This window comes from Rhipicephalus sanguineus, unplaced genomic scaffold, assembly GCF_013339695.2.
Source record: "Rhipicephalus sanguineus isolate Rsan-2018 unplaced genomic scaffold, BIME_Rsan_1.4 Seq3560, whole genome shotgun sequence".
Taxonomy (NCBI): Eukaryota; Metazoa; Arthropoda; class Arachnida; order Ixodida; family Ixodidae; genus Rhipicephalus; species Rhipicephalus sanguineus.
The window spans coordinates 7230-17931 of NW_023615090.1; the positions used below are offsets into that span (position 1 = coordinate 7230).

At 47.6% G+C, this 10702-nt stretch overlaps 1 protein-coding gene across 1 annotated transcript; it reads right to left on the minus strand.

The window, feature by feature from the left end:
* Positions 1–2742: 2742 nt before the first annotated feature.
* Positions 2743–3252, minus strand: LOC119377123 (tigger transposable element-derived protein 6-like). The gene is made up of 2 exons (XM_037646721.1): positions 2932–3252; positions 2743–2883 (listed from the first exon to the last, which is right to left on the minus strand). The coding sequence occupies exons 1-2, from the start codon at positions 3250–3252 to the stop codon at positions 2743–2745; spliced, it is 462 nt and encodes a 153-aa protein (XP_037502649.1).
* Between the last annotated feature and the right edge of the window lie 7450 nt (positions 3253–10702).

A 10702-nucleotide genomic window follows, 5' to 3' on the forward strand; every position in this document is an offset into this window, starting at 1 on the left:
GTTAAAACTCGGACGCTGCTACACAACGAGAGCAACGTTCTTTCAGCGATCTCGGTGTTCAGTTATATGCACATATTTGTCAGCTTTCAGACTGATCACACGTACGGGTTGAAAGCTTTCGACGTGTATGAGTGACTTGTTTTGCTTGGACCTGACTATATACATTGCTTGTACCAGCTAGGGCACTCACAATAAACGATGCAAACCTTACATGATTGACGTTGTTTTTGCCAGTCGAGGCCAGTTTGGTCACCTGGCGATAAATATTACACACGCGAGCAGCGATTTAGCAACGACAAAGAACAAAATACCACAGGGAACAAAAAGCGCAGTAGCGCGACCAGGGCGAACCAACCGTAAAAACGCGTTTTTCTAATGATGATGATAGTACTTGCAGCGCCATCTCGCCTCGCTCTATTGCAGTTCAGTACGCCGTCGCTACCCTTATTTCCGTACTACAGTCAAAGGTACAGTTTCCGTTCTCTAAAGTGGTAGATGTTAAATGCGAAGCATTTCTTAGCGAACCTCTTGCACTTTGAGCGTTTCTATCTACGTATCTATATATCTATCTATCTATCTATCTATCTAGCCGCCTACGTCTGGGTGCTCTCATGATCGCCTCCTTAACTTGGTGTAGACCAAAATTTGCATGGGAGGGTAAGAGGATTTGACGAATATGATTGCCGGGTCATGACATGACTAACGTTAAAATCCTGTCGCGTACGTCGTCAAACCCTTTCCACTAGACACGTGTGGCACATACCCGTTTACCATGGGCCGCGGTGTACGGGTATGCGCCACAGGTGATTGACAGTTTATATCTACCCAGGAACGGCGAGAACAGACATTGGTTACTTAAATGCTAAAGCGTTAAGGAAAACCAACGTCGGCAGCATTGACTTAACGAATAGAAAGAATGAAAATTAGGATCCCAGCAGGAATCGAACCCAAGAATTCTGCGTGGCTATCAGGTATTCTACCACTGAGCCATACCAGGTCTATAAACTGGTCTGAAAAAAAAAACAGCCTACGCAGGCGTAATTCGGTACAACGTCAATTGTGGTTGTGGTGCTGGCTATCTAATTTTACAAGAAAGCAATAAACGCTACATGATACTCCTACGATATGTACTCCTACCATACAGGCGTCGTATCAGATTAACGTCTGTAGTTCCAGTGTCGGCTTCGCTTTCATAGCAGTCTAATAAACATTACGTTTGTATTCCTACGATTCAGCAAGCTATATTGAAGCATTGCTCGACCCCGGAGGAATACATTAACGAGAGTTACATCTGATATCCACATCACCACATCCTAAAGTGCACTTCGTCCACCAGAACGGCGCAGTGTCCTCTTCATTTCTTACGAGGCTGGGCGATGGCCTCATGCTGACCGAGGATGATGCCAGATTGATTGACAGCCGCTTTGTAGATTAGGCTACGTAGGCCACACACACCCAGGTATTCTACGAACACGACAAACACCATCCACTGATGTTGGTCTACGTAGCACTATCCAGGCCTACCAGCCTCGACGGCCTGAACCTCACCAATGCGATGGGTCGCTTCAGGTTCCGACATGTCGCCGGCTCTGTCGACAGACAATTTGTCGACGAAATGACCGAGGCATCCACGAATTCCAACAGCTCTACTATACCACATACTTCACTACACATGGACCCCTCGTCACCACGATCACGACCGGATACTATAACAAGTCATGACCAGCTGCTGGTGCTCACTAATTACGGTGATGATGCCCTTGTTCAAGAACTGTCAAGAACTTCTTGCACACATGTACACGGGTTCCTGAAACGTGCGTGCGTTCTTGAGACAGGTATAAGCACTACGTATCATCTTACCGCTACTGGTGTTGGTAATACCCACGTTGCATACGTAACCGTAAACAACTGGTTATATAACACATATGCGGCTCTGCAACATATATATATATATATGTGCGTATAAAATTTATACAAATCTTTAGCGTCATTTTGTAACGTGTCGCTCAGTAAAAAAAGGTTACGCCACCGTCCCCTACCCGCCGCATGCTTCGCATAACATCGACTCCCATGGTACGTGGGATCTGCCGAATTTTTCTCTGCTACGACTCCGACTACGAGGGACGAACGGGTGCCGCCTAAGGAGCTTCGCCCCTAAAACATGGACACCATACCAATACACAAAAAAGGAGACATGAAAGATTTAAAGAGCTTTTGCACAGACCAGCTCAGTACTCCCACTGTTATACAAAAAAGTCGCAAAAAAATTTCAAGTTCAATAACACATATACAGTAAAACCTTGGTGATACGAATCTCAATGGGTAGCGTTTAATATTCGTATCACCCGAAATTCGTATCACCAATAAACCAGCAAGAAGCGCATTTTCGGCCATTTATTTACGCGAGAAGAAGTCCCGGATGTCCTTCTGGACCTTCTTCTTCGCCAGGTCGACCATCAACGAAGCCTGGAACGTAAAGAACTGTGCTGACGTGCTTTCACGAACTCTCTCCGATGCCACGCTGCACCTCATAATGTCCAGGGCATGCATAATTTCGGCCGTCGACGGGGGCTGCTCACTGGCACTGCAGTCGTCGTCGTCATCGCTGCTCACCATTTCGGGATGTGAGGGCGCCACTTCGTTGACTATTTCGTCGATCGTGCGCAGTCGACACGTCGCAAGGTCGTCGTCTGCGGTGACAAAGTCGTCTGCGGAACAATCTAGGCCAAGTTGCTCCCATTCCTATATGTCGTCCTCGGACTCCTGCGAGGCTGGCGCCGCAGACTCCACAACGCCGCATTTGCCAAAGCAGTTCGCTATAGTTGTGGGCGTGACACGATCCCACGCCATGGCGATGAAGTGCAGCGCGTCCAAAAGGGTGATCTGCAAGTTATTGTCTTTGCGTTAGATTTTGGCCAAGAGATGACGCACAAGAAGTCTTTTGAAGTAGTGCTTGGCATTCCGTATGATGCCGGCATCTAACGGCTGTAGATGGCTTGTTGTGTTGGCCGGCAGAAAAACTAATTTTATATTGCAAAGCGTAACTTGCTTAGGGTGTGCGGCGCACTGGTCCAGAAGCAGAAGGATGTTCCTGTTTTGGCTCGACATCTTGCGGTCCAAGTGTGTGAGGAACTCGAGAAACATCTCCGATGTCATCCAGGCCTTCTTGTTGGCCTTGTAAGTGCACGGAAGGCGCCCGGCCAACTTGAAGCAGCGAGGATTCTGATAGCGGCCAATGACGGTGAGCTTCATCTTCTCTGAGTCGTCGGCGTTGCAGCAAATTAAGACTGTTACGCGCTGCTTACTTTTCTGGCCGCCTTGACAAGAATCGCCCTTAAAACAAAGGCTTTTTTCAGGCTGCAGATTATAAAAGAGACCGGCCTCATCTGCATTAAAAATATGGCACGCTTCATAGCCAGCAATGAGTGACGGTAGCGTGCTTGAGATCCAGTCGTTAACAACAGCAGCATCGACTTTTTTGCCTTCGCCGCTGACGGTTTTGTGCGCTAGACCATGTCTAGCCTTCAAACGGTGAATCCATCCACCGGAGGCCTGAAAACAGTTCACGCCGAGTGACAATGCGATGTCAGAGGCTTTTTCTCGAAGAAGCTGGCCGTCGACATTCACCCCGGCAGCCGTAACCTATCTAAACCATGTTAAGAGGGCCTCCTCCACCTTTACATAATGTGCTCTCTTTGCCTCCTTCACATTTGCGCTGAAGCGTTGTACGTTGCGCATGATTTCATGACGCTGTCCAAGAATGGTGGAGAGAGTCGACGGTGCTAGACCTAGCTCTTTCGCGATGTCGATTCGTTTTCTTGTGGGGTCTTCGTCTACCTTTTTAAGAATGTCCAGCTTCTCCTTGAACGACAGCGCTTTTCGCTTCCTCGACATGGTGCCTAGAAGGTACGTTCAGGGTGATCAGTCACGGTGAGACGAGTGAGGTCCGACAGATGGCAACTGCGAACGAGATGCGAGAACTCCGGCGGAGAAGCCTGCCAATGGACTGCGCCAGCGTTGCGCCGTTGCTGCTCGCCGCTAGTGCCGCTAGGCCCGCGAGAATTCCGGCTGGGCCATCTGTACTCATAGAAGGGGAGGCCCACCCTTCCCCACTCACCTTTTGCTGGCCTCCCCCCGAGCTCGAAACATGGAACTGGTCCGACCTGCGGAGCCACTACGGCGGCTCCACACTTTGCAGGCCTCCCCCTTAGCTCCAAACATGGAACCGGTCCGACCGGCGGTCCCGCTCCGGTTGCTCCTTACAACGGTACCGCCCCCACCGTTCTTTTCTTGGTCTCTCTCTCTCTCTCCGGTGCGGAGAGGAAAGAGAGCACGTCTCGACGCGGACGCGGCCGCTTCGCTGGCTTCGCCGCTTGCCGTCGGCCACCGTTCACTCATTCGTATCACCCGTACCGTTGCGCATAAACGTTCGGAACACCCGAAATGTGGCCCATAGCATAATGAACCCTTCGGCCGGGACATCGTACGAATTCGTATCAGCCCGAAATTCGTACCAGCCGTGTTCGTATCACCGAGGTTTCACTGCACTTATATCAGCCTACAGAGCAAAAGCTGGCTTCAGGAAAGGATGCTCCACTATGGAGAGAGAGCGAGAGAGAAATGTAATGCGGAAAGGCAGGGAGGTTAACCAGAAAACATATCTGGTTTGCTAACCTGCACTGGGGAAGTGGTAAGGGGAGACATAAAAAACGCCAGGCCTGCGCTGAAACCGCAGCACAGTCACAGCGAAAGCTGGAAGAGCGGTGTTTCTAAAGCACCGTTGAAGTTTGAACTTTGGTTTATTTTGCCACACAAAGTACAAAAACAATTGCAGTTGAGATGTGGTTGGGAAGGTGGGAAAAAAGCTACGTGCAAGTAGCTTGACTGGCCCCACCTCCCATTACCCAGCAGCGGACACTATAGCAGAAGCAAAATAAAACATGTACACAAAGGCACTTTGAGTTGCAAAACAAAGTCATAACAGACAGTTGAGGAGAAGTAAATAATACAATAAAACAATGCACACAAAAGGTAACAACAGTAATATTTGTTGAAGAGAACACGTAAGATAGAGTTCGGTATGAGCTTGTGCAAATGTATGACTAAATGAAGCGAGACACCAGATGATAATAGGCAATTATACAAGAAGCGCGTGCAAGTCATTGTTCGAAAGTACACGCAATTTTTCAATCGGGAGATTAAATTTATTCGAAACCTGAGGGACGCGAGACTGCATCATCTGCAAACCATAGTTTGTTCGCGGTCGTGGTACATGCCAAAGTTCTGTGTGCCTCAAGGAGCGTGAGGAAGTGTTTGGCTGGAAGTTTGAAAGAGTTATCAGAGTATTTCTCTCCTTACGTATTTCAGATCTTATGGAAGATAGCAGCTTAAGTTCATATAACTGGCCTAACTTTAAAATGTCAAGTTTTGTAAATAGTGGAGATGTGTGCGCATCATATGGCTGCTTGGCAATTGCTCGCAGAGCGTTTTTCTGCATTATAGTAAGCTTATACAGGGCTTTCTTAGAACAATTTCCCCACACGAGATGACAATAGCGCAAGTGCGATTCGAACAAAGCAGTGTATACTAAACGACTGTGACAGACAGGCAGAAAATGCATACACTTCCTTAGCATGCCTAAAGCTTTCGAAGGTTTAGTGCGCTGGTAATCAGTGATTGTCCCAAAGCATAAATTCATTAAAAATTACTCCCAGTGATTTAGCTGTAAGCTCTCTTGGGGCTACTAATACAAGTACACTAGCAAGTGAGCCACTACGCCAAGAATCACAATTTTTGTGAAGTTCGGAAGCACCTACTAAGCCATTATCCGTCATTCTGCGGAGAAGCGAGGCACCAGCTACACGTCTGTAAGCATTATGTGCACTTTGTTGACGCGACGACTGATGACGATGAAGATTTATGGCTCAACCCTTTGTAATGGGTTGGAAGCTTTAAACGGCCCACCAGTTATGTAATTTGCATTAGGTGACGCCCGGTCGCTATGTCCCTCTCCCGCCATGCTGTATAACATACGTTGACGTGGGAGAGAGAGGTGGGGGGGGGGGGGGCGAAGAACTTTACTGAGACCCCGAGGAAATGGATCATGCACTCATGGGCTTCCTTGGCAACTAATACAAGTGCACTTGCGAGGAACCCACTATGCTATAAATCATTGTAATTTTTGAGAAGTAGGAAAGCAGGCATTATGCCATTTTTCGTCATTCTACGGAGAGCCGTGGTACCTGCTAAACGCATGTAAGGCATTATGCGCACTTTGTTGATGCTGTGCCTGATGACGATGAAGAATTATGGCGGAGCCCTTTGTAATGGGTTGGAAGCATTCAACAACCTTCTCGTTGCGCAATTCGCATTGTGTGACGCCTGATTACAGAATTCGCCTTGTGCGACGCTTGGTGTTTATTCTACTCTTCTACCACGCTATATTGCATATGTTAATGTGGTTCTTTCCCGACATGAAGCCTGTATAGGACCTTTTTGCAAGGCAGTCTCAAGCACCGGCATGGCTCAGAGGTTGAATACTGGGCTCCCACCCAGAGGGCCCAGGTACGAACCTCGTTCCATCCTGGCATTTTTTTCTTATTTCGCTTTTTTTTCTTATTTCGAGCGATAGTGGTTACGGACACCGGCGGCGGCGGCGGCGGACAACTACGGCGCCAAAAACGGCCGGTGAAATGATCTCATAACAGCTTTCGCTGTAAAAGTAAGAGAGAGATGGGATAGGGAGGGAGGGAGGGAAGGACAAACACACACACACACAGGATTGTCACAATCGTTCAACGAGGCGGTTCGCTCACAAAAACTTCATCAGCGCCTTCGTTGCTTTCTGGCATGAAGCTCGATCTTTCCGACATTCCAAGATTGACTTCTCAAAAAGCGGCTGGTCGTCGAGGCGAGCAAACACTGCTGAGAGGGACTGCCTCTCAGAGCTGTACTGAGGGCACTGACATAAAATGTGTTGAATGGTTTCGTCATTGCCGCAATGGTCACATGCAGCGCTGTCTGTCATTCCGATGCGGCACGCAAAGGCGTTCGTAAAAGACACGCCAAGCCACATGCGGCAGAGAAGGGTCGTCTCGGATCGGGGTCGGCCAGATGGAAGACTGAGTCGTAGGCATGGATCCAGGCGGTGAAGACGGGTGTGGAGAAAACCGGGCGTGTTCCACATAGACTTTGCAACATCATGCGCAAGCGTATTATTCTTTGCTGCTGCGTCGCTTCTTGATAGTAGGATAGGTTCCATCACGACATTTTCGTGAGCATTCTTAGCTGCATCGTCGGCATGCTCGTTACCGATGATGCCGCAGTGGCCTGGCAACCACTGAAAAGTTATAGCATGTCCTTCGTCTATTAGTTGATGGTACAGTTGTCTTATTTACAGCACCAATTGGTCTTGAGCCCCACGACGTAGAGCAGTTCGAAGACATTGCAGAGCTGGTTTCGAATCAGTAAAAATGCCCCATTTTTGTGGTGCTTCTCGATCAATCCTGCGGAGTGCGCTGCGGAGTGCTGCGAGCTCCACGGCTGTTGATGTTGTCTTGTGTGACGTTCGAAACTTTGTTTTCGGCTCTTGCTGGGAAGATCACAGCTCCTGCAGATCCTCCAGCAGTTGTCGAGCCATCCGCGTAAAGTTTAACATGATCTTTGTAATCTTTGTGCAGCATGAGTAGAGTCATCTGCTTCAAAGCTGGCGATGAGAGCTCCGCCTTCTTGCGAATCCCCGGCACTGTCAAGCGTAGTTTTGGTCGGTCCAAGCACCAAGGGGGTGTTAGAATCCGTTCGGAGACGTGTAGGCTGTTGGAAGGCACTCTCGGTAAGTCAATATTCTCTTACAGAAGGAGGTACTCGGTCGATCTTCTGGAAGCGAAGCAAGACGGTGGGCAGGGGCGCGAGCAAGGTGCCTAATGTGAGCTCTAAGCACCTCCAATGCAATGTGCACCGTGGCCGGATGATTTTTGGCAATTGCGATGGTTGCGGCTGTTGATGTGCAGCGTGGTAATCCAAGACAAACTCTGAGTGCCTGGCCCTGGGCGTTTTCGCTCGTGCGTATACTACTTTTGCAAGCGTTCGTCAGAACCGGCAAGCTATACCGCAGGTACCCCAGAAACAGCGTTTTGTATAGCTGCAACATAGCGTGCACTGATGTGCCCCATGTTTTTCCTCCGAGGAAATTCAAAAGTTGTGCGATGGCCGTTAGGCACTTCTTTAGAGTGGCCACATGGGGACTCCAGCAGAGATTTCGATCGATCGTGACCCCCAAAAACCTGTGCGTCCTGGCGTAGCAGACATTCCATCGATGGCGATGGGATATGACGTCATTGCCTTCCGCGTGAACGCAACCAGCGCCTATTTCTTAGGAGAAATCTCGAGGCCTTGTTCTCTATAGCACTATAATTTCCACATTGTACGCGATGACTGTGCTTTCCAAATCAGCTGTTTCATTGACAATGCTGCGAGCGTTAACGTTTAGGCAAGTAAAACTTTGGGTGCGATTGCGTGGTCATGCATCTTGTCGCCTTGTCCTCCTTTGGTTCTTTGAAACTGGTACTCTAGCCATTTGTTCGTCATCCCATTCAAACAATTCATTGTCAATTCTAATTTTATCGTGCATGAGCCTGACTTTCTTTCCCGACTTGCGTAGATCGGCAGCGCTATCCCAGAGCTGCTTTCTTATTTGCCTTGTGGCAGTCTTCAGAGACTAATATGCGCTTTCCTTTGAACTTAAAACAGTTTTTGAGTACGCTTATTTTTTCGCGATGGTCAAACAATTTCAGTATCATAGGGCGAGGTTTGCGTCGCTGGCGACGCCCCATTCTGTGTAATCTTTCTACCGAGTGCACGTCTACTCCTAACGTATCTTTAAAAAGAACAGTGACTACCTTGTCGTTATGAGCATCGGTTGATTCGTTCTCGCTTTCTGGAATGCCGAATACGATAAGGTTGTTGCGTCTGCTTCGATCTTCTAAATCCACAAGCCTTTTTTCAAGGCATTGCACGCTTCTTTCGATGCTGTCAACTTTTTGCAACTTAGATTCAATGGCATCTAGCCTTTCTTGCATAAGTTTATGGCCATCGAGTAACTGTTTGAGAATTTCCTGAGTACTCGGTCCGTGATTGAGCTCAATGTCACCGCACAAAAATAGCAAAGACAGGGCAAGATCGCGCGTGTTAATAAAAAAAAAAGCGTATAGAAAGTTTGGGCACGTCACCTGAATAAAACAATGATTGCTTGTTTTAACTGTAGAATAATCATCACCAACCTGTACAACGAACAGCAATGGGTTTGTCATGACGCCGTTCTGATGCCAGCTGACGTGCCCACTGCGCGGATGTTGGTGTAGCAGTCCTTTTATAGGCACAGTAGATGCAGTCGACTGTGGCTATAATATAATATAATAATATATTTAACCAACATACGATGGTTTTTCATTCTTGTGCTTCTGCCGATGTCTGTGCAGATTAAGTCGCTTCTTAAATTACGGTTTTGGAAGCGGACTCACTTTATTGAACTCCAGTTTTATTTCATACCCCACCATCGCTTGCCTCGGTATGCCGAAATATAAAATCGCTGCTTCTATGGTTTGTTTTTCTGCTGTCAAGACCCGTTCTGTGTGTACATCATGCGCTGTTCAATTGATAAAGCCAGCCTTGAACAAGACAGATCAAGATGTGACACACTGATCAACAAACTTCCACTCTATAGTGTAGGTCCCCTGACGGATGAGTCATTGCGCTTGTATAAGTTACAATCTAAATCTGGCTGCGATTGGCGCTGACTAACACTCCAAGGTTTAAGTGCACATATATACCCCATAAAGTGGACGGGAGGATGACCGCCGCCGTAGCTCAGTGATAGAGCATCGGACGCGTTATTCGAAGGTCGCAGGTTCGGTCCCTGCCGGCGGCAAGTTATCTTTTCGTCCACTTTACTTTCTTCACATTTATATTCTAAATACTACAGATAACACCCCCTATACTTTCCTTGGCGTTATTGTGAGTTAATTCTCATTATTATTGTGTCTAACAAAGAAAACGAGCCCTTAAGATTCATCTTCTTTCCTTCATTCTAATGTGCACGCACACAAACAAGTGCGCACGCGCGAAAAATACACACGTGCACGCACGTTTCTGATTTGTTTAGCGTACGTGTGACTTTACAGAGAAGATTTGTCAGCTTTAGGATGGGCATCTCGACCATGATTATCCTTTCTCTTTACTCTGCTAACTCTTCCTATTAAACTGCATGAGAATTGAAACTTGAGCTAGTTGGTACGGATTCATCATGATTTAAGTAGCGCACTGACGGACGAGGACAGAGGAAAAGAAGGTGCACAACACGGGCGCTAACTCGCAACTGATTTTATTCGGAAGAACATGCTAATATAAAGGTGAAGAACAACACAAAAAAAGAAACAGAAACATAAAAACTTTGTAATCATCTGCAGGTTCCGCTTAGGTATTGAAATTCCGCGTCACTTAGCGCGATAGATGGTAGACTGATACATTTTTCTCCTTTCCTTTGAATGTGGAACGCTTCGATGACTTCTCTTGCCATATGTTGTCTGTGACGTGACAGAATCATAGTGTCGGCGAAGAATGGTGTGCAGCCGCATTGTTTGCAATGGGCGGCGAGTGAAAATGGTTTTGTGTCTGACAGTGAACGCTCATGCTCCCTAAGACGGAT